Raw genomic sequence first — 24,657 nt, forward strand, 5'->3', positions numbered from 1 at the left:
TGCTGATAATCTAAATCTCATGTCATGGAACATTATGTAGCCCTTAAAAAAATGAAGTAGATCTGTGTGTATGACATGAACTGATAAACCAAGTTGCAGTATAGTTAAGCATGGTACATTTTACATTCATAAAAAGTAAAGCAAAAACTGTACAGTATAGATTATGTTTTAAATATTATATGTTATAGGTACAATAATACAGTTTTTTTTCTTTTATAATTTTATTTATTTATTTATTTTTCCCCCAAAACCCCAGTAGATAGTTGTATGTCATAGCTGCACATCCTTCTAGTTGCTGTATGTGGGACGCGACCTCAGCATGGCCGGAGAAGCGGTGCGTCGGTGCGCGCCCGGGATCCAAACCCGGGCCGCCAGTAGCAGAGCGCGCACACTTAACTGCTAAGCCACGGGGCCGGCCCAGATAAAGTTTTTTTTACATATTATGTATTCCTAGTGCATGTCTCAAATGAGTTGATTGAGTGGGTCTTGGAGCAAGGGTTGAAGACCTGTTAAAACAAGCTTTTTCAGAAATTCTGCTGCCAACGCAGATTTGAGAATCATGGAGATAGATGTTGGATTGCCTCAGATAAAGTACCCCTTCCTTTTTCTTTTCTCCAGGGCCTGGAAATTTACACTTCAGGATTCCAGGACAAATACAGTAAGTTGCTAATGGAATCACCGGTAATGTTTTCACATAGTCTTACTTTCACAAACGGGAGAACAGGAGATGAGGAAAGGGAAATGGGGAAGATGGGTTTCTTGGCTGTCCAGCTGTGGATGAGCAAGCAGAGCCGGGCAGGGCACCTTTTGCTGACAGTGAGCAAGTTGGATTTTGCCAAACATTTTGGCAGGAGGAGCCCTCCTAACACAGGCACACAGGTTCCAGTGTTGTTTTCTAGAAATGTTGTAGCACTGTGAATCTCACTGTGGTTTACAGAGAAGCCTCAGAAAGGACCACAGGGTCCTTTTTATGCATAGCACCTCAGCCTTGTGCAACAGACATTTCTGAGACTTGTACTTGTCTCTAGTTCTGCTTCTGATCTTAGGAGGTCACTGAGACAGCAAACCCCGTTTGTAGGGGCTAGTAATGCCATCTTTGTGTCTGTTGGGGAGTCCAGGTGACTTCCTCTGTGGTCAGCATTTCCATTCTTCAGGTAGGATTTTGTTTTTTCCTTTATCTCTCCAGGAAGAAAAGAAGAAGGTAGATGGAGCTTATAAAAGCATTAGTACAGGTGGGAAAAGAACATAAAAAGACTTAGTATCCACATGTCATTGTCTGCTGCTCTTGTTAGCTAAAGACGCTTCTTCCCGAGCTTACTATACAGCCCTAGTTACTTTTTCTCTTGTGAACATGCTCTTCTTGGATGAAATTAACATTAGTGATCCGAATAGTTAGGAGCAAGATCTCAAGATGATTCTTTATATGGGTTTTTTTTTTAAGAGAGTGCATGTGTTTTTCTTTTCCACTGGGGAGTAATTTAACAAAGGATTTTTTTGTTTTGTTTTGTTTTCTTTGAGGATGATTGGCCCTGAGCTAACGTGTGTTGCCAGTCTTCCTCTTTTTGCTGAGGAAGATTAGCTCGGAGCTAACATCCATGCTCCTCTTCCTCTATTTTGTATGTGGGATGCCACCACATCATAGCTTGATGAACCGCGCTTAGGTCTGTGCCCAGGATTCGAACCTATGAACCCTGGCTGCTGAAGTGGAGCGTGCAAACTTAACCACTATGCCAGCCCCACAAAGGATTTTTTTTAATGTAAAAAATAGACCGTGTGTGTGGAACGTATCTCTGACTGCTACACTTCAGATTGTAGGATTTTTATTTTAAATGGAAGGGTTGTTGAGAGTGGTGTAACATCTTTTAGAAGGCCTGGGTAACAGTGGAGGCTCTGTGGCCTTCTTGGGCATTGAGAGCTCTCCTCCTACCTCCTCCTGAATTCAGAGGACACCAGAGTTTGGGGTTGAGGGGAAGTGTGGGAGACGTTCCTCCTGCCATTCATTGCTTCTCAGAGAGCATTTGCTGTTCAAAGATTAACTTTTTGTCTTTTAATTTTTTTATTTGCTAAATAAAAAGGATATGTGTATAGCATAAGAGCCTGTAGTTGCTCTGTAGCAACTCACTTTCTTTCATAATTTCTCTCCTCTCATAGGCTTACGTTGGCTCAGAAGTCATGTATGATGAGACTGCCGTGGCTTCTTCCCCACCTCCTTACACAGCCTATGCTGCGCCAACCCCTGAGGTAGGGAGCAAATCTTTGCCTATAGAATAGAATCCAAGGGAAATTTGAGGTCTCTGTGCCACTGTCCTTTTTTTAAAAAAAGAACTCTTAAGCCAGTATCAGAGAAATTAGAAATGTACTCTAAGCCCTTTTCTTCTTTAAACTTGTTTCTTTTTTAAACAGATTTTTACTGTTTTATTCTTTCATAAAATGAAGCAACTGTTTTATAATCTTCATGTTTTGTTTTTAAGATAGACCTAAAAATGAATTATATAGTTCTTTGGTAATATGATTTTGATATTTATAGTTTATACTTAAAAGAATTACTTGAATCCTCTTCATACTCAGAAAAATGCTTTTTTTATTATTTTTTTTATTTTTTATTTTTATTTATTTTTTTTTGTGAGGAGGACTAGCCCTGAGCTAACATGTGCCAATCCTTCCCTTTTTTCTTGAGGAAGACTGGCCCTGGGCTAACATCCATGCCCATCCTCCTCTACTTTATATGGGACGCTGCCACAGCATGGCTTGACAAGCGGTGCATCGGTGCGCGCCTGGGATCCGAACCTGCGAACCCCGGGCCTCCGCAGTGGAGCGTGCGCACCTAACCGCTGCGCTACCGGGCCGGTCCTGCTTTTTTTATTTTGAAAAAACAAAACAAAACCTTAAAAAAATCAAATGCTGAGTACCAGATACCTTGGGGTGTGCCCTAGTTAGAGGTGCCAAGTGTCCGGTGCTACATATAAAAGTCTCTGTTGTGGGAGGAACTCCTGCTTTTTTTTTTAACTTTTAATTTTGAAATAATTATAGATTCACAAGAAATTAGAAAGATAATATGGAGAGATCTCATGAACTCTTCACCTAGTTCCCTAGTTGTTACGTGTTAGACAAAATCAAAACTAGGAATTTGAAATTGGTGCAATGTTTATAGCCAGCCCTGGTGGCCTAGTGGTTAAGATCCAGTGCTTTCACTGCCGCGACCCAGGTTCCTTTCCTGGTCAGGGAACCATGCACACCCTCTGTAGGTTATCATACTGTGGTGGCTGTGTGTTGCTGTGATGCTGAAAGCTGTGCCACTGGTGTTTCAAATACCAGCAGGGTCACCCATGGTGGACAGGTTTCAGCCAAGCTTCCAGACTAAGACAGACTAGGAGGAAGGACCTGGTCACCCACATCTGGAAAAATTGGCAGTGAAAACCCTGTGAATAGCAGCGGAGCATTGTCTGATACAGTGCTGGAAGTGAGAGGATGGTGCAACTACTCTGCTGTTCACAGGGTCACTAGGAGTTGGGATCAACTTGATGGCAGTAACAACAGAAACAATGTTTATGTCTCGTTTGTGTCATTTTATTGTATGTGTAGATTTGTGTAACTACCACCTCAAATCAAAATATAAAACTGTTTACAGAATCTTCCTCCTGCTGTACCCTTTTACAGTCACACCCTCCTTCCCCATCGCTAACTCCTGTCAACCACTGATTGTTCTCTATATAATTTTGTCATTTCCACACTTTCATATGAAGGGAATCACAGAGCACATGATCTTCTGAGTTTGATGTTCTTCACTAAGCACAGTGCCCTTCAAGGCCATCCAATTGTTGCATGTGTCAGTACACATCTGCAACAAAATCTGGGATTCTGCTAGAAATTGTTTTAAACCTGTGTATCAGGATTTCTAGGGGAGAATTGACATCTTGATTATGTTGAGTTTCCTAATCCATGAACATGGACTGTCTCTCTATTTAGATCCTCTTTGATTTCTTTGATCAGCATTTTGTAGTTTTCAATATAAAAATTCGGTACATGTTTTGTTAGATTTAAACTTAAGTATTTATTTTTTTTGAATCTTTGTATATGGTATTGTATTTTAAATTTCAGTTTCCCCATGTTTATTGTTAGTACACACAAACATGATTTTTGTATGTTGATCTTGTAGCCTGTGAATTTACTAAACTTATTAGTTCTAGAAGTACAATAGTCCCTTTTTATCCATGGAAGATATGTTCCAAGACCCCCAGTGGATTCCTGAAACCACGGATAGTACCGAATCCTATATATACTACAGTTATGTGGGGTGCAATGGCGTTTCAGTCAACATTGGACTGTATATACGACCATGGTCCCATAAGATTAGTACCAAATAGCCTAGGTGTGTAGTAGGCTGTACCATCTGGGTTTGTGTAGGTACACTCTGTGATGTTTGCACGATGATGAACTCATTTAATGACGCATTTCTCAGAATGTATCCCTGTCGTTTAGCAAGGCATGACTGTATGTTTTTTTCTACGCTTACATACTTATGATAAAGTTTAACTCATAAATTAGGCACAGTAAGAGATTAACAACAACTAAAAATAGAGCAGTTATAACAATATGCTATGATAAAAATTGTGTGAATGTGGTCTGTTTTTCTCAAAACATCTTATTGTACTATTCTCATCCCTCTTGTGATGATGTGAGATGATACAATGCGTATGTGATGAGATGAAGTGAGGTGAATGATGTGGGCATTGTGATGTAGCGTTAGGCTCGTGTTGACCTTCTGACATTGAGCCATGACGATATTGATGGTTGGATGTCAGGAGCAGATGATGTTGATGATTGGAGGTCCAACAAAGGGATGATTCACATCTGGGGCATGAGGAAGAAGGACGGCACAAGATTTCATCACGCTACTCAGAACAGCTTGCAATTTAAAACTTATGAATTGTTTATTTCTGGGATTTTCCATTTAATATTTTCAGACCATGGTTGACCGTGGGCAACTGAAGCCGCAGATAAGGGAATCTACTGTATTTTTTTGTAGATTCTTTGAGAAATACTACATAGACAATCATGTCATCTACAAATAGGGAGAATTTTTATTTCTTCCTTTCCAGTCTGTGTTTATTTCCTTGCCTTGCCTTATTGCCCTAGTTAGAACTTCCAATATTATGTTGAATAGCAGTGGTGAAAGTAGGCATCCTTGACTTGTTCCTGATTTTAGGGGGAATGAATTCAATTTTTCCATGTTAAGTATGATGTTAACTCTAGGATTTTTTATAGATGTTCTTTGTCAGGTTGAAGAAGCTCTTTCCTTTTCTGGTTTTCAAAGAGTTTTTTTTTTTTAATCATGAATGGGTGTTGGATTTTGTCAAATATTTTTCTGCATCAATTGATACGGTCATGTGATTTTTTTGTTAACCTACTAATATAGTGGATTACATTGATTGATTTTCAAATATTGAACCAGCCTTGCATCCCTGGAATAAACCTCATTTGGTTGTGGTTTATAATTCTTTTTATTTATTGCTGAGTTCTATGCCAATATTTGGTAAGCATTTTTGCATCTGTATTCATGAGGAATATTCGTCTTTAATTTTCATTTTTTGTACTCTCTTGATCTTATTTTGCTATCAGGTAATACTGGCTTTGTAGAATGAGTTTGGTGTTCCCCGCTCTTCTATTTTCTAGAAAAGATTATGTAGAATTGGTGTTAATTCTTCTTTAAACATTTGGTAGAAATTGCCAGTGAAAGTCTGGGTCTGGAGATTTCTTTTCTTTTCTTTTTTTTTTTAAATCACTTTATTGTCTTTCTCTTCTAATTTTTTTTTTTTTTTGTGAGGAAGATTAGCCCTGAGCGAACATCTGTGGCAATCCTCCTCTTTTTTTTGCTGAGAAAGACTGGCCCTGGGCTAACATCTGTGCCCATCTTCCTCCACTTTATATGGGATGCCGCCACAGCATGGCGTGACAGCTGGTGCATCAGTGTGCTCCCGGGCTCTGAACCCGGGCCGCCAGCAGCGGAGCACGTGCACTTAACCACTACACCACGGGGCCAGCCCCTGGAGATTTCTTTTTTGGGATATTTTTAATTACAAATTCCATTTTCTTAATAGTTATAGGACTATTCATTCTCTTTTTCATATTGAGTAGGTTGTAGTAGTTTGCCCTTTTTGAGGAATTGATTTTTTTCATATAAGTTGTCTTATTTATGTGTGCAGCTCTATCATTTGGTCCACACAGTTAAATTTTCTTGGTGGATTAACCCTATTGTCATTATATAATGTACCTCCCTGTTTCTGGTAATTTTCTTTAGTCTGATGTCGACTTTCTCTGATATTAATATAACCACTTACTTCTGCTTGCTTTTTATTAGTGTTTGCATGGTCTCTCTTTTCCCATCTCTTTTCTTTCAGCCTACATATATCATCAGATTTGAAGTGAGTTTCTTGTAGACAGCGTGTAGTTGGGTCATCCCCCCTGCCACCCTGTCTGACAAATCTCTAGCTTGTAATTGGTATATTTAGACCTTTTACATTCAGTGTAATTTTTGATAAGGTTAAGTATGCCATTTTAATTTTTGTTTTCCTCTTGTACTGTTTTTCATTTCTTTGTGTTCTTTTATTTAAGCTTTTTGTGAGTTACTACAACATGTTTTAGAATTACATTTTGATTTTTTTTTTTTTTTGTGAGGAAGATCAGCCCTGAGCTAACATCCGTGCCAATCCTCCTTTTTTTGCTGAGGAAGACCGGCCCTGAGCTAACATCTATTGCCAGTCTTCCTCCTTTTTCTCCCCAAAGTCCCAGTAGATAGTTGTATGTAGTAGTCGCACATCCTGCTAGTTGCTGTATGTGGGATGCCGCCTCAGCGTGGCTGGACAAGCAGTGTGTCGGTGTGTCCCCGGGATCCGAACCCGGGCCACCAGTAGTGGAGTGCGTGCCCTTAACCACTAAGCCACGGGGCCAGCCCCCCATTTTGATATATCTGTAATGTTTTTTGAGTATATCTGTTTGTATTGCTTTTTTAGTGGTTGCTCTGGTTATTACATTATATATACATATACACACATATATTTTTCAAAGTAAAGTGTTCACATTTTACCAGGTCCAATGAAGTGTTAAACCTCTAAGTTTCTTTTTTCTCCTTCGTTTTATGATACAATTGTCTTAAATAGTTCTTCTATATACGGTAGTCCCCCCTTATCTGTGAGGGATGTCTTCCAAGAACCCTGGCGGATGCCTGAAACCACGGATAGTACCATACCCTATATATGCCATGTTTTTTCCTATACATTCATACCTATGATAAAGTTTAATTTATAAATTAGACATAGTGGGAGATTAACAACAATAATAAAATAGAACAATTATGACAATATATTATAATAAAAGTTATGTAAGTGTGGTTTCTATCTCTCAAAATATCTTACTGTGCTATACTCACCCTTCTTGTGATGATGTGAGGTGATGCAGTGCCTACATGATGAGATGAAGTGATGTGAATGACATAGGCATTGTGATGTAGCATTAGGCTACTACTGTTGACCTTCAGACGATGTGTCAGAAAGAGGATCATCTGCTTCCAGACTGTAGTTGACCGTGGGTAATTGAAACCGTGGAATCTGAAACCGTGGGTAAGGGGGGCCTACTGTTATGTTGAGAACTACATTAGATGGTGTTATACATTTTGCTTCCACTGTCAAACTTATTAGAAAAATCAAGATGTGAAGGAAAGTTTATTGTATTTACATGTATTCCTGGTCTGACCATATTTTCTTGCCTACTGATGTTTCAAGATTCCTTTTATCATTTATTTTCTGTTAGTGAACTTCCTTTTGCCATTCTCTTAGGAAAGGTCTGCTGGCAACAAATTCTCAGTTTCCCTTTATCTGAGAATGTCTTGATTTCTTCTTAATTTCTGAAGAATATTTTTGCTATTATAGAATTCTTTTTCTTTTTTTTGACTAGTAGAAGACTATTTTTGTTTTTTTCTGTTCAGTATCACATTTCTTTCTTTCTTTCTTTTATTGAAGTATAGTTGACAGCTAGTATAGAATTCTGAGTTGACATTTCTTTTAGCACTTGGTAAATGTGTGCTGTTTCCTTTGGCCTCCATGGTTTCTAATGAGAAATCTGCTAACATTTGACTCTTTTTCCCGTATAGGTAGTGCATTGTTTGTTTCTGGCTACTTTCTTTGTCTTTTGTTTTCAGAAGTTTGAATGTGATGTGTTTTGGTGTGTGTTTTTTGGGGTTTATTCTGTTTGGAGTTCATTCACTTTCTTGAATATGTAGATTTATGTTTCTTGCTAAATTTGGGAAATTTTAGGCCACTCTTCTTGGAATGTTTTTTCAGCCCCACTCTGTTTCTCTTCCTCTGAAACCGATGGCATAGATGTTAGATGTCCCACATGTCTCAGAGATTGTCTATACACTTTTTTTCTTCAATCTGTTTTCTCTCTTGTTTTAATTGGGTAATTTCTACTCTTTACACTCGTGTTCACTGATTCTTTTTCTCTGTCATCTCTATTCTGTTGTTGAGCCCATTCATTGAATTATTATGTTAGTTATATAGTTTTAGTTCTAAAATTTTCTTTTGGTTGTTCTTTATGTCTATATCTATCTGCCTATGTGTAGTTATAGATATCTTTACATAGTCTTTCCTCAGATTTTCTGGTTTTGTGGAGACTTCCTGTTTTTTTGTGTATTTCAATCATGTTCACAATTGCTGGTTGAAATATTTTATGATAGTTGCTTTAAAATTCTTTCTAGATAATTTCAACATCTTTGTCATCTTTGTGTGTTCTCTTTTGTCGTTCAGTTTGAGGTCTTCCTGGTTCTTGGACATTTTTTGATCAAAACCTGGACATTTAAAGTATTATAAGACTGAATCTTATTTAAATCTTGTGTTTTAGCAGACTTCCTCCTGATGCTGCTCTGGTGAGTGAAGAGAGAGGCTGCTTTGTTACTGCCATGTCTGGGTGGAAGCCCAGGTTGTCTACTGGGCCACAGTTGACTCCAGGGGGTTGGGTTCCTTGTTAGTGCTGGGAGGGGAGAGTAAGCCCTTGTCTAGGTCTCTGCTGACACCAGCCTGTCTGGGAATCGGAGGGGCCCTCCTTACTGTTCCCACTAGCCTCCACTGGTACTGTGGTTACTGATGAGAGGCTGCGAAAGTAGTCGCTCTTGACTAGCGAGTAGCACTTTGTTTCTGCTGGGCAGAGATGGGAGTTCTGGTTCCCTGCATGGTCTCCACTGACACCATGGCATGGGACTGGGGTGTCTTGTTTCCATCTGGCAGAGATGAAATTCCCAGCTCCCCTAGGTCCAGAGACTCGGCCTTCTCTGACACTACTTGGGATGGGGGTAGGGGAGCAACTTGTTACAGCCTGTCAAGCATGGAAGTTCAGACTCTCTATACTTGGCCTTTGCTACTAGTGGGAGTAGGCGTGGGCTGCAGTTATTTCTGTGGTGTTTGGCTGGAGTAGAGCAGTTACTGTCTAAAAATGGTTTCTTTTGCCAGATTGCCCCCTTCCATCCTAGGGTCTTTGGGTACAGAGAGCAGGCTTTTCTTGGAGCCTTGTTTGTCTGCACTTAATGCCATTTCTGGATTGCCAGCTTCTCGGTTATGCAGTCTAGGATGTAGGCGGGAGAAAGGAAACCTAGGGAACTTACCATGTGTCCTTCTTATGGTCCTGAGGTCCCTAGCCAGTCTGCTGCCTTCTCTCCACCTTTCAGAGTCTCCTTGTGTTTGTTTTATATGTCATGTCCAGGGTTTTCGGTTGCACTTTGCAGGAAAAATAGGGAAAACGGCATCTGCATCTACTCCATCTTCCAGAAGCGTAAGTCCTGTCTCCTGCTCTTGTAAGGTAACAGGTTTAGATCTATACATATATTTGGCTGGCTATAGCTCCATGTTGTCCTCTGTGCCATAGCACTCGTCACAGTAATTGTAACTATCTGTAAACGTGTGGCCCCCCCCAACCCCTCGTGAGCTCATAAAGATCAGGCCTCTTATCTCTGTATTTCCCAGTACACAGTAGTCGTTAACTTGGTTGAAGGAGGCAGGTCCACCTCCCATTTCTGGCAGCGCTCTCTCAGAGGCGTGCACTGCTGGGAAACTGCCAGTTGCCTGCCCAGATCTCAGACTTCAGGGTCCTCCTGCCCGCCAGCATCCACAGTCCTTCATATTCTCCTGTGTGGAACTGCTAGAAATTGGGCTGAGGAGGGTTCCACTGCTAGTCCAGCTTCGTGAAGAGAATGCTGGTTTTAGATGAATCTCATTTATCACCTGGTCCAACCTGATCGTTTTAGAGATGAACAACACAAGGCCCAGAGTAGTTAGATAGGTGACTTATTGAAGGTCAAGTTAATGGTACAGCTGAATTGAAATCCAGATCTCCTGCAAGTCCAGTTCTCTTTTTTATATTTTTCTGCCGCCTTCATTTTACAACTGAAAGTAGACTCCCGTTGTGGGTTGGTTTTTTTAAAATCTTAAAACGGGGCTGGCCCCGTGGCTTAGCGGTTAAGTGCGCGCGCTCCGGTACTGGCGGCCTGGGTTCAGCTCCTGGGCGTGCACTGACGCACCGCTTCTCCGGCCATGCTGAGGCTGTGTCCCACATACAGCAACTAGAAGGATGTGCAACTATGACATGCAACTATCTACTGGGGCTTTGGGGGAAAAAAGGAGGAGGATTGGCAATAGATGTTAGCTCAGAGCTGGTCTTCCTCAGCAAAAAGAGGAGGATTAGCACAGATGTTAGCTCAGGGCTGATCTTCCTCACACACACACACACACACACACACACACACACACACACAAATCTTAAAACAAATTTAAAAAAAGGGCATAACCACACTCTCTCATGTTCTTTATTTTTTTTATTGACTTAAATTTTATTGATTGCAGCTTAGCAAATTCTAATATATTACCAGCAGTTACAAAATTTTATATATATATATTAAATTGAGGTGTAATTGAGTATACACATTATACTAGTTTCAGGTGTACAACGTAATGACTCAATGTTTGTATATGTTGTGAAATGATCACCACAGTAAGTCTTGTTAACATCTGTCACCATACATAGAGAATTTTTTTTTCCTGTGATGAGAACTTTTAAGATTTACTCTTAGCAACTTTCAAATATGCAATACAGTATTATTAACTATAGTCACCATGCTGTACATTACGTCCCCATGACTTATTTATTTTATAACTGGAAGTTTGTACCTTTTGACTCCCTTCACTCAATTCAGTCCCCCTCCCCCAATCCCCCTGCCTCTGGCAAACACCAGTCTGTTCTCTATATTTGTGAACTTTTTTTTTTTAGATTCCACATGTAAGTGAGATCATACAGTATTTGTCTTTCTCTATCTGACTTATTTCACTTAGCATAATGCCCTAAAGGTCCATCCATATTGTCACAGATGGCAAGATTTCATTCTTTTTTTATGGCTGAAAATAGTCCATTGTATGTATACATATACCACATTTTCTTTATCCATTCATCCATCAATGGACACTTAGGTAGCTTCCGTATCTTGGCTGTTGTAAATAATGCCAGTGAACATGGGGGGGCGTATATATCTTTTCAAGTTAGTGTTTTCATTTTCCTCAGATGAATACCTGGAAGTGGGATTGCTGGATCATATGATAGTTCTATTTTTAATTTTTTTAGGAAAATCCATAGTGTTTTCTATAGTGGTAGCACCAATTTACATTCCCACCAACAGTGTACAGGGGTTCCCTTTTCTTCACATTGTTGTCAACACTTGTTGTTCTTTGTGATAGTAGCCATTCTAACAGTTGTGGGATGATATTGCGGTTTTGATTTGCATTTTTTTCTTTCTTTATTTTATTGAGGTAACATTGGTTTATAACATTACATAAATTTCAGGTGTACATTGTATTTTGATTTCTGTGTAGACGACATCGTGTTCACCACCCAAAGACTAGTTATCATCCATCACCATACACGTAGGCCCTATCAGCCATTTCGCCCTCCTCCCTCTCCACTTCCTCCTTGGTAACCACAGTCTTATCTCTGTATCTATGTATTTGTTTGTTGTTGTTGTTTTTATCTTCTACTTGTGAGTGAAATCATACAATATTTGTTTTTCTCCCTCTGACTTATTTCACTTAGCATAATACCCTCAAGGTCCATCCATGTTGTTGCAAATGGCAAGATTTCGTCTTTTTTTATACCTGAGTAGTATTCCATTGTTTATATATAACACATCTTCTTTATCCATTCATCTATTGATGGACACTTAGGTTGGCTATCTGTATATCTTCTTTGGAAATATGTTCATAACCTCTGCCCATTTTTTGATCGGATTGTTTATCTTTTTGTTGTTGAGTTGTATGAGTTCTTCATATATTTTGGAAATTAATCCCTTGTCAGATATATGATTTACAAATATTTTCTCCCAGTTGGTGGGAGATTTCCTTTGCCTTGCAGAAGCATTTTAGTCTGATGTAGTCCCTTTTTTTTAATTTATTTTTTTTGTTTCCCCTCCTTGAGTAGACATGGTATTTGAAAAGATGCTGCTAAGACCAATGTCAAAGAGTGTACTACTGGTATTCTAGCAGTTTTATGGTTTCAGGTCTTAACATTCAATTCCTTAATCCATTTTGAGTTAATTTTTATGTATGGTGTAAGATAATGGTCTACTTTCATTCTTTTGCATGTGGCTGTCAGTTTTCCCAACACTGTTTATTGAAGAGATTTTCCTTTCTCCATCGTATGCTCTTGGCTCCTTTGTAGAAAATTAGCTGTCCATAGATGTGTGGGTTTATTTCTGAGCTCTTGATTCTGTTCCATTGAACTGTGTGTCTGTTTTTATGCCAGTACCATGCTGTTTTGCTGACTGTAGCTTTGTAGTATATTTTGAAATCAGGAGGTGTGATACCTCCAGCTTTGTCCTTTTTTTTTTTTTTGTGAGGAAGATCAACACTGAGCTAACATCTGATGCCAATCCTCCTTTTTTTTTTTTTTTTTTTTTTGCTGAGGAAGATTGGCCCTGAGCTAATATCCGTGCCCATCTTCCTCTACTTTATATGGGACGCCGCCACAGCATGGCTCTACCAGCAGTGCGTTGGTGTGTGCCCGGGATCCGAACCAGCAAACCCCAGGCTGCCGCAACGGAGCACGCGCACTTAACCACTTGTGCCACCGGGCCGGCCCCTCCACCTTTGTTCTTTTTTCTCAGAATTCCTGTGGCTCTTCAGGATCTTTTGTTGTTCCATATAAATTTTAGGATTCTTTGTTCTGTTTCTTTGAAAAATGTTGTTGGGATTCTGATTGAGATTGCATTGAATCTGTAGAATGCTTTAGGAAGTATAGACATTTTAACTTTGTTTATTTTTCCAATCCAAGAGCATGGAATATCGTTCCATTTCTTTGTATCTTTGATTTCTTTCAATAGTGTTTTAAGGTTTTCAGCCTACAGGTGTCAGGTGTTTCACCTCTTTGGTTAAATTTATTCCTAAGTATTTTATTCTTTTTTCTGTGATTGTAAATGGGATTTATTCTTAATTTCCCTATTTGCTGTTTTTTGTTGTTAGTGTATAGAAACGCTACTGATTTTTGTATGTTGATTTTGTATCCTGCAACTTTACTGTATTTATTATTTCTTTTTTTTTTTTTAAAGATTTTATTTATTTATTTTCCCCCCAAAGCCCCAGTAGATAGTTGTATGTCATAGCTGCACATCCTTCCAGTTGCTGTATGTGGGACGCGGCCCCAGCATGGCCGGAGAAGCGGTGGGCGCCGGGGATCCGAACCCGGGCTGCCAGCAGCAGAGCGCTTGCACTTAACTGCTAAGCCATGGGGCCGGCCCTGTATTTATTATTTCTAATACTTTTTTGGTTGATTCCTTAGGATTTTCTATATACAAACTCATGTTATCTGCAAATAGTGCCAGTTTCACTTCTTCCTTTCCAATTTGGATCCCTTCTATTTCTTTTTCTTGCCTGATTGCTCTGGCTAGGACTTCCAATACTATGTTAAATAAGAGTGGTGAAAATGGGCATCCTTGTCTCATTCTTGTTCTTAGAGAGATATCTTTCAGTTTTTCATTTTTGAGGATGATAATAGCTGGGGGTTTGTCATCTATGGCCTTTATTATGTTGAGATACTTTCCTTCTATACTCATTTTATTCAAAATTTTTGTCATAAATGGATGCTGTATCTTGTCAAACATACGTTGTCAAATGCTTTCCCTGCGTCTGAGATGATCATGTGATTTTTATTCTTCCTTTTGTTGATGTGGTGTATCAGATTGATTGATTTGCAGATATTGAACCATCCCTGCATCCCTGGAATAAATCCCACTTGATCATGGTGCATAATCTTTTTAATGTGTTGTTGTATGCTATTTGCTAGTATTTTGTTGAGGATTTTTGCATCTATGTTCATCAGTGATATTGGCCTGTAATTTTTTTTCTGTTGTCTTTGTCTGATTTTGGTATCAGGGTAATGTTGGCCTCGTAGAATGAGTTAGGAAGCTTCCCCTCCTCTTCAATTTTTTTGAATAGTTTGGGAAGGATAGGTATTAAATCTACTTTGAATGTTGGGTAGAATTCACCAGGGAAGCTGTCTGGTCCTGGACTTGTATTTTTTGGGAGGTTTTTTATTACTGTTTTGATCTCCTTACTGGTGATTGGCCTACTCAAATTCTCTGTTTCTTCTTGATTGAGTTTTGGGAGGTTGTATGAGTCTAAGAATTTATCCACTTCTTCTAGATTATCCAATTTATTGGCATATAGTTTTTCATATTATTCTCCTATGATCCTTTGTATTTCTGAGGGGTCTGTTGTAATTCCTCCTCTTTTGTTTCTGACTTTATATATTTGACACTTCTTCTTTTTCTTAGTCTAGTTAAAGTTTTGTCAGTTTTATCTTTCGAAGAACTAGCTTTTGGTTTCATTAATCTTTTTTCTGTTGTTTTTTAGTCTCTGTTTTATTTATTTCCACTCTCATTTTTATTATTTCCTCCCTTCTACTGATTTTGGGCCTTGTTTGTTGTTCTTTTTCCCGTTCCTTTAGGTGCACTGTTAGATTATTTGAGATTTGTCTTGTTTCTTGAGGTAGGCCTGTCTTGCTATAAACTTCCCTTTTAGAACTGCTTTTGCTGTATCCCATAAATTTTGGCATGTTGTATTTTCACTTTCATTTATCTCCAGCTATTTTTTGATTTCTCCTTTGATTTCTTCATGGACCCAGTAGTTGTTCAGTAGCATTTTGTTTCATTTCCACATATTTGTGGCTTTTCCAGCTTTCTTCTTGTAGTTGGTTTATAGTTTCATACTCTTGAGGTCAGAAAGGATGCTTTGGTTATTACTTCAGTCTTCTTAATTTTTGGAAGACTTGTTTTGTGGCCTAATATGTGATCTATCCGGGAGAATATTCCATGTGCATTTGAAAAGAATGTGTATTCTGCAGTTTTTGGATGGAATGTTCTGTATATACCTATTAAGTCCATCTGGTCTAATGTGTCATTTAAGACCAATGTTTCCTTATTGCTCTTCTGTTTGGATGATCTATCCATTGATGTAAGTGGAGTGTTCAAGGCCCCTTCTATTATTTTCTTACTGTCTATTCCTCCTGTTTTGTCTGTCAATAATTGGTTTATCTATTTAGGTGCTCCTATGTTGGGTGTCTGGATATTTACAAGTGTTATATCCTCCTGTTGAATTGTTCCCTTCATCATTATGTAGTGCCCTTCGTTAGCTCTTGTTACAGTTTTTGTTTTAAAGTCTATTTTGTCTGATAATACGTATTGGTGCCCCAGCTTTCTTTTCGGTGATGTTTTCATGGAGTATCTTTTTCCATTCTTTCACATTCAGTCTGTGAGTGTCTTTAGGTTTGAATGGTGTCTCTTATATGCACCATATTTGTGGTTTTTGTTTTTTTATCCATTCAGCCACCATATGTCTTTTGATTAAGCATTTAGTCCATTGACATTTAAAGTAGCTATTGATAAGTACGTACTTATTGCCATTTTGTTACTTTTTGAGTGTTTTTTTTGTGAGGTCAGCCCTGTGCTAACATCTGCCAATCCTCCTCATTTTTGCTGAGGAAGACTGGCCCTGGGCTGACATCCGTGCCCATCTTCCTCCACTTTATATGGGACGCCACCACAGCATGGCTTGCCAAGCGGTGCGTCGGTGTGCACCTGGGATCTGAACCGGTGAACCCCGGGCCGCTGCAGCGGAGCGCACACACTTAACTGCCTGTGCCACTGGGCTGGCCTCCTTATCTGAGTGTTTTAATAGTTCTCCATTTCTTTCTTCTTCTCTTGTTCTTTTCCCTTGTGATTTGATGGCTTTCTTTAGCATTATGTTTGGGATCCCTTCTCTTAATTTTTTGTATATTTACTATAGGTTTCTGGTTTGTGATTACCATGAGGTTCATATATAATAACCTACATATATAGCAATCTGTATTAAGTTGATGGTCTCCTAAGTTGGACCTCTTACTAACAATCCTGTACTTTTACTCCCCTCCCCCCACATTATATGTTTTTGATATTATATTTAAGCTTTTTTATGTGTGTGTATCCCTTAAACTCTTATCATGGAGATGGTTTTAGTGCTTTTGACCTTTGACCTTCATATTAGCTTCATAGATGGTTGACGTGCTAACTTTACTGTATATTTGCCTTTTCCTGTGACTTATTTTCTTTGTTATTTTTCTTATTCCTATTTGTGGTGCCTTCTTTTTCACTTAAATAAGTGCTTTTAACATTTCTTGTAAAGCCGATTTATTGCTGATAAACTCCTTTCGTTTTTGCTTGTCTGGAATACTCTTTCTCTCTCCTCCCATTCTGTTTGATAGCCTTGCTGGGTAGAGTATTCTTGACCGTAGGGTTTTTACTTTCAGCATCTGAGTATATTATGCCATTCCCTTTTTTTTTTTTTTTGTGTCTATATGTTTGTTTATTGTTGTTATTATCTACTCCTTAATGAAGGAAATCATATGGTATTTGACCTTCTTCCTCTGACTTATTTCACTTTGCATAATACCCTCAATGTCCATCCATGTTGTCACAAATGGCTGGATTTCATTGTTTCTTATGGCTGAGTAGTATTCCATTGTGTATATATACTACGTCTTCTTTATCCATTTGTCCTTTGATGAGCACTTAGGTTGCTTCCAAGTCTTGGCTATTGTGAATAACGCTGCAGTGAACACAGGGGTGCATGTATCTTTACGCATTGGTCTTTTCAAGTTCTTTGGATAAATACCCAGCAGTGGAATAGCTGGATCATGAGGTAGTTCTATCCTTGATTTTTTGAGGAATCTCCATACTGTTTTCCATAGTGGCTGCACCAGTTTGCACTGCCACCAGCAGTGTATGAGAGTTCCCTTCTCTCCACATCCTCTCCAACACATGTTGTTTCCTGTCTTGTTAATTATAGCCATTCTGACGGGCGTGAGGTAATATCTCATTGTAGTTTTGGTTTGCATTTCCCTGATAGTTAATGATTTTGAACATGTTTTCATGTGTCTGTTGGCCATCTGTATATCTTCTTTGGAGAAATGTCTGTTCAGGTCTTTTGCCCATTTTTTAATTGGGTTGTTTTTTTGTTGTTCAGATGCATGTGTTCTTTATATATTTTGGAGATTAACCCCTTATCAGATGTATGGTTTGCAAATATCTTCTCCCATTTGTTAGGTTGTCTTTTTGTTTTGTTAATGGTTTCCTTTGCTGTGCAGAAACTTTTTAGTTTGATGTAGTCCCATTTGCTTTTTCTATTGTTTCTGTTGCCTGGTCAGACATGGTGCTTGAAAATATGTTGCTAAGACCGATGTCGAAGAGCATACTGCCTATGTTTTCTTTTAGAAGTTTCGTGGTTTCAGTCTTACATTCCAGTCTTTAATCCATTTTGAGTTAATTTTTGTGTATGGTGTAAGGTAATGTTCTACTTTCATTTTTTTTGCATGTGACTGTCCATTTTTCGCAACACCGTTCATTGAAGAGACTTTCTTTTCTCCATTGTATGTTCTTGGCTCCTTTGTTGAAGACTGTCCATAGATGTGTGGGTTTATTTCTGGGCTTTCGATTCTATTCCATTGATCTGTGTTTCTATTTTTGTGCCAGTACCATGCTGTTTTGGTTACTATAGCTTTGTAGTATATTTTGAAATCAGGGAGTGTGATACCTCCAGCTTTGTTCTTTTTTCTCAGGATTCATTTACCTACTTGGGGTCTTTTGTTGTTCCATGTAAATTTTAGGATTCTTTGTTCTGTTTCTGTGAAAAATGATATTGGAACTTTGATAGGGATTGCATTGAATCTATAGATTGCTTTAGGAGGTATGGACATCTTAACTATGTTAATTCTTCCAATCCAAGAGCATGGAATATCTTTCCATTTCTTTGTGTCTTCTTCAGTTTCTTTCAGCAATGTTTTATAGTTTTATAGATCTTTCACCTCTTTGGTTAAGTTTATTCCTAGATATTTTATTCTTTTTGTTGCAATTGTAAATGGGATGGTATTTTTAATTTCTCTTTCTGCTACTTCGTTGTTAGTGTATAGAAATGCAACTGATTTTTGTATGTTGATTTTGTATCCTGCAACTTTACTGTATTCGTTTATTACTTCTAAAAGTTTTCCTGTGGATTCTTTAGGGTTTTCTATATATAAAATCATGTCATCTGCAAATAGTGACAGTTTCACTTCTTCCTTTCCAATTTGGATCCCTTTTATTTCTTTCTCTTGCCTGATTGCTCTGGCTAGGACTTCCAGTACTGTGTTAAATAGGAGTGGTGACAGTGGGCATCCTTGTCTGGTTCCTGTTCTTAGAGGGATAGCTTTTAGGTTTTCACCATTGAGGATGATATTAGCTGTGGGTGTGTCATATATGGCCTTTATTATGTTGAGGTACTTTCCTTCTATACCCATTTTATTCAGAGTTTTTATCATAAATGGATACTGTGTCTTGTCAAATGCTTTCTCTGCATCTATTGAGATAATCATGTGATTTTTATTCCTCATTTTATTAATGTGGTGTACTACGTTGATTGATTTGCAAATGTTGAACCATCCCTGCATCCCTGGAATAAATCCCACTTGATCATGGTGTATAATCTTTTTAACGTATTGTTGTGTGCGATTTGCTAGTATTTTGTTGAGGATTTTTGCGTTGACGTTCATCAGTGATATTGGCCTGTAATTTTCTTTTTATGTGTTGTCCTTGTTTGGTTTCGGTATCATGGTAATGTCGGCTTCGTAGAATGAGTTAGGGAGCTTCCCCCTCTCCTCAATTTTTTGGAAGAGCTTGAGAAGGATAGGTATTAAGTCTTCTTTGACTGTTTGGTACAATTCACCAGGGAAGCCGTCTGGTCCTGGACTTTTATTTTGGGGGATGTTTGTGATTACTGTTTCAGTCTCCTTACTGGTGATTGGTCTATTCAAATTCTCTGCTTCTTCTTGATCCAGTTTTGGAAGGTTGCATGATTCTAAGAATTTATCCATTTCTTCCAGATTGTCGAATTGGTTGGCATAAAGCTTTTCATAGTATTCTCTTATAATCTTTTTTATTTCTGAGGTGTCTGTTGTAATTTTTCCTCTTTCATTTCTGATTTTACTTATTTGTGCCTTTTCTCTTTTTTTCTTGGTGAGTCTAGCTAAAGGTTTGTCAATTTTGTTTATCTTTTCAGAGAACCTACTCTTGGTTTTATTAATTTTTTCTATTTTTTTTTTTAGTCTCTATTTCATTTATTTCTGCTCTGATTTTTATTATTTCCCTTCTTCTACTGATTTTGGGCTTTGTTTGTTCTTCTTTTTCCAGTTCCTTTAGGTGCATTGTTAGATTGTTTATTTGATATTTTTCTTGTTTGTTGAGATAGCCCTGTATTGCTATAAACTTCCCTCTTAGAATTGCTTTTGCTGTATCCCATAAATTCTGGCATGTCGTATTTTCATTTTCATTTGTCTCCAGGTATTTTTTGATTTCTTCGTTAACCCAGTCGTTGTTCAGTAGCATTTTGTTTAATCTCCACGTATTTGTAGCTTTTCTGATTTTCTTCCTATAGTTGATTTCTAGTTTCATACCGTTGTGGTCAGAAAAGATGCTTGGTATTATTTCAGTCTTCTTAAATTTATGGAGACTTGTTTTGTGGCCTAATATGTGATCAATCCTGGAGAATGTTCCATGTGCATTTGCAAAGAACGTGTATTTGGTTTTTGGATGGAATGCTCTGTATATATCTACTAGGTCCATCTGTTCTAGTGGTCATTTAAGGCCAATGTTTCCTTATTGATCTTCTGTTTGGATGATCTATCCATTGGTGAAAGTGGAGTGTTAAAGTCCCCTATTATTATTGTGTTACTGTCTATTTCTCTTTTTATGTCTGTTAATAATTGAGTTATATATTTAGGCGCACCTACATTGGGTGCGTAGATATTTACAAGTGTTCTATCCTCTTGTTGGATTGTTCCCTTGATCATTATGTAGTGCCCTTCTTTGTCTCTTTTTACAGTTTTTGTTTTAAAGTCTATTTTGTCTGATATGAGTACTGCTACCCCAGCTTTCTTTTCTTTGCCATTTATGTGGAGTATCTTTTTCCATCCCTTCACTTTCAGTTTGTGAGTGTCTTCAGGTCTGAAGTGTGTCTCTTGTATGCGGCATATATATGGGTCTTGTTGTTTTATCCAATCAGCCACCCTATGCCTTTTAATTGGGGTATTTAGTCCATTGACGCTTAAAGTAGCTATTGATAAGTATGTACTTACTGCCATTTTTTAACTTTTTTTCTCAGTGTTTTAGTAATTCTTCTCTGTTCCTTTCTCCTTCTGTACAGAATTGATGGTCTCTTTAGTTTGACCTCTGTCTGAAAGCTCTACTCTTTAACTCCCCTCCTCCCTCATTTTATGTTTTTGATATCATATCTAACCTCTTTTTTGTGCATTTGTATCCATTGCCCTCTTATCATGGAAATATATAATTTTTCCTGTTTGTGGTGTTCTCTTTTTCCCTTAAATCAGTCCCTTTAACATTTCTTGTAGCACTGGTTTCTTGGTCACAAACTCCTTTAATTTTTGCTTGTCTGGGAAATTTTTGATCTCTCCTTCCATTTTGAATGATAATCTTGCTGGGTAGAGTATTCTTGGCTGTAAGGTTTTTCCTTTTAGCACTTTAAATATATCGTGCCACTCTCTTCTAGTCTGCAAGGTTCCTGCTGAGAAGTCAGCTCATAGACTTATGGGGTTTTCTTTGTATGTAACTAGTGTTTCCCTGGCAGCTTTTAGGATTGTCTCTTTATCTTTAATTCTAGACATTTTGATTATGATTTGTCTTGGTGTGGGCCTCTTTGGGTTTATCTTGTTTGGGGCTCTCTGTGCTTCCCATACCTGGATGTCTGCTTCCTTCCTTAGGTTAGGGAAGTTTTCATCTATTATTTCTTGAACTAGATTCTCTGCCCCTTTGTCTTGCTCTTTGCTTCCCGTACCTGGATGTCTGTTTCCTTCCTTAGGTTAGGGAAGTTTTCATCTATTATTTCTTGAAATAGATTCTCTGCCCCTTTGTCTCGCTCTTCTCCTTCCGGGACACCTATAACACAGATGTTAGTGCGCTTGATCTTGTCCCAGAGGTCTTTTAGACTGTCCTCACTCTTTTTAATTCTTTTCTCTTTTACCTGTTCAGCTTGGGTAATTTCTTCTAGTCTTTTGTCCAGCTCACAGATCCGTTCTTCTGTATCCTCTACTCTGCTTTTGAGGCACTCTAGCGAATTTTTCATTTCCAGTATCGTATTCTTCATTTCTGATTGGTTCTTTTTTATATCTTCCATTGCTTTGTTCACATTCTCACTGAGTTCATCTGTTCTTCTCCCTACATCAGTGAGCATCCTTAACACTCTCATTTTGAACTCTCTGTCGGGTAGGTTGCTCGTTTCTGTTTCACTTAGTTCCTTTTCTGGAGTTTTGTCCTTTTCCCTTACTTGGAATGTATTCCTTTACCTCCTCATTTTGCCTCTTTCTCTGTGCTTGTGTCTATACATTAGGTAGGTCAGCTATGTCTCCTGCTTTTGGGTAGGTGACCTTATACAAGTGATGCCTTAGGAGTCCTGCAGCGTGCTTCCCTCAGTTCTCAATGTTCCAGTGATGACCCCTATGTGGACTACGTGTGTCCTTCTGTTGTGGCCTGTTTGCTCTCCCTGTTGGCACCCAGGGAGGCCGAGTTATGCTCCTGGTCAGCTGTTGTAATGCTCAGCTGTTTGTAGTTGTTGTGGGCCCTTCAGTCTCTTTATCAGGTGTGGGGAGCCCCAGCACAGTTGGCTGCAAGTTCTAATACCACATTTGTGTTGCAGTATATCTTTTAAGTGAGAAAGCCCCCAGCGTGGCAGGTTGTTATGCTCAGGGGCTTACAATTGCTATAAGCCTCCAGCCTTTAGGTCTCTTGTCAGCTCTCTGAGGATTGCAGCTGGGTGGGGCTGGCCTCAGGCGCAGGAGCACCCAATTGTTTCAGGCTTTGGAAGGTGGGGCAGACCCCCTGTGTGGGTCTTTGAGAAGCACAAGTCTTCTGCAGCTGACAAGCCCTGCTGCCCACAGGTCCACACACACAGTCAACACAGTCCTGCCCCATGTGTGCGCCCCGACCTCCTGAAGCAGACCCAGTCACTCCATGGCGGGAGCCCCACACACTCCACCACTGCCCTACAGTCTCTACCCGCTCCTTGTGCACGCCCTGCCCCACTGAAGTGGGCTCAGTTGCCAGGCTGCAGAGAATCCAGTCACCAATCTATGCAGGCCCACAAGTTGCCTGAGGGCTTGTTGTTGGGTGGGGCCAGTGTCTAGGGTGGGCTGCCTGCCCTGGCTGAGCTGGATTAAATCGGTGCTCTAGCGGGTGAGGCAGACCTGGGCTAGCAGGCCCCAGGGAGAACTCCAATGGCGTCTGTGTCAGCTCGCCCACACTAGGCCACAGCAATGGCTTCCGCCAATGTCCCAGTCCCTGGAGAGGTCTCACCTCTCACTGAGATGCACTCAGGGACTGTCAGGTGAGTCTCTTTTCACCAAAGCACTATGCACCTTTCCTTCTGGTGACTTTAGGATGCTTTCTGAAATGGGTGAGTTTGTGCACAGGCCCTTTAAGATCCAGTTTTAATTTCTTTGTGAACCAGCTTTTCTGGGGGTACTCCCCAATGTTTTAGGAGCAGGCAAAGTCAGATATTATGCCACTCGTTTCGATTGTGCTGGGTCCACGAAATGCCTACAGCCGTGGTGCTCCCCGGCTCAGGGCCCCGCGCCTCCACGGAGGCTCCGTACCTGTGGGCTGCTCCCAGGCGGCCGTGAAGCTGGCGGCTTGTGAAGACAGCGTTTGTTCTCTCCAGAAGGGAGTTTCTGCCTCTTCCACCTCAATTAGGGTTGTCCTTTGTTGCAGGAGTTCCTCTTATCCAATTTTCAGTTCTGTCTCAGTTTCAGTTTCAGTTCTGTCAATTTTTCCACGAGTAGTTGTAAATTGGCTGTGTCTGTGGGAGGAGGTGAGTGCAGAGTCTGCTTACCCCGCCATCTTGGCTTCACTCCTGTGCCATTCCCTTCTAATTTGTAAGGTTTTTGCTGAGAAGTCAGCTGATAGCTTTATGGGGTTTCTTTTTTAAGTAACTTGTTGTCTTTTTCTTGCAGCTTTTAGGATTCTCTCTTTGTCTGTTATTCTTGAGACTTTAATTATAATGTGTCTTGGTGTGGGCCTCTTTGGGTTCATCTTGTTTGGTACTCTCTGTGCTTCCTGCACCTGGATGTCTGTTTCTTTCCTCAGGTTAGGGAAGTTTTCAGCTATTATTTCTTCAAAAAGCTTCTCTGCCCCGTGTCTGTCTCTTCTCCTTCTGGGACATCCATAATATAGATGTTAATGTGGTTGGTGTTGTCCCAGAGGTCCCTTAGACTGCCCTCCTTCTTTTTACTTCTTTTTTCTGTTCAGCTTGGGTATTTCCTGTAGTCTTTCATCTAGCTTACTGGTCCGTTCTTCTGAGTCATCTGCTCTGCCGTTGATCCGCTTTAGGGAGCTTTTCAGATCCATCATTGTATTCTTCAGTTCTGATTAGTTCTTTTAAATATTTTCCAATTCTTGATTGAAGTTCTCACTGAGTTCATCCATTCTTTTTCCAAGATTAGTGAGCATCCTTATGACTGTTAGTTTGCACTCTTTATCATGTAGATCATTTGTCTCTGTTTTGTTTAGTTCTTCTTCTGAGGATTTGTCCTGTTCCCTTATTTGGAACATATTCCTTTGTCCCCTCATTTTGCCTACTTCTCTGTGCTTGTATTTATGTATTAGGTGGATCACCTACATCTCCCCATCTTGGATATGTGGCCTTATGTAAGAGGTCCCTTATGGGTCTCGGCAGTGTGATTTCTTCTCATTATCTGTTCCAAATGTCCCAGGAGTGTCCCCTGTGTGGGCTATGTGTGCTTTTCTGTTGTGGGGGGTTGCTGTTACTGCAGGCACACAAGTTGGCTAGGCTGAGCCCCTGGCTGGCTGGTTGTAAGGCTCAGGGCTACTATGGTCACTTTGCTCACTTTCTTGGGTGGGGGGAGCCCCAGCACAGCCGGCTGCAAAGCTGATAGTGCACAGCTGCTGCTGTTTTGCTGTTAAGTGAGCCAGGCCCCCAGCATGGCTGGTTGCTAGACTCAGGGGCTCACAATTGTTGCAGGCCTCTGGCCTGGGAGGCT

At 39.6% G+C, this 24,657-nt stretch overlaps 1 protein-coding gene across 5 annotated transcripts in view; it reads left to right on the plus strand.

Annotated features, from left to right (window-relative positions):
- The window catches only part of PLEKHB2 (pleckstrin homology domain containing B2), a 156,929-nt gene that overhangs the window by 24,855 nt on the left and 107,417 nt on the right, over positions 1–24,657 (plus strand). For all 5 annotated transcript variants that reach the window (XM_058548718.1, XM_058548716.1, XM_058548720.1 and 2 more), the window contains 2 exons: positions 619–658; positions 2,152–2,241. In XM_058548718.1, the coding sequence (XP_058404701.1) occupies positions 619–658; positions 2,152–2,241 (130 nt within the window). The remainder of the gene's footprint in view (positions 1–618; positions 659–2,151; positions 2,242–24,657) is intronic.

This window comes from Diceros bicornis, chromosome 10 (genome assembly GCF_020826845.1).
Source record: "Diceros bicornis minor isolate mBicDic1 chromosome 10, mDicBic1.mat.cur, whole genome shotgun sequence".
Lineage (NCBI taxonomy): Eukaryota > Metazoa > Chordata > Mammalia > Perissodactyla > Rhinocerotidae > Diceros > Diceros bicornis.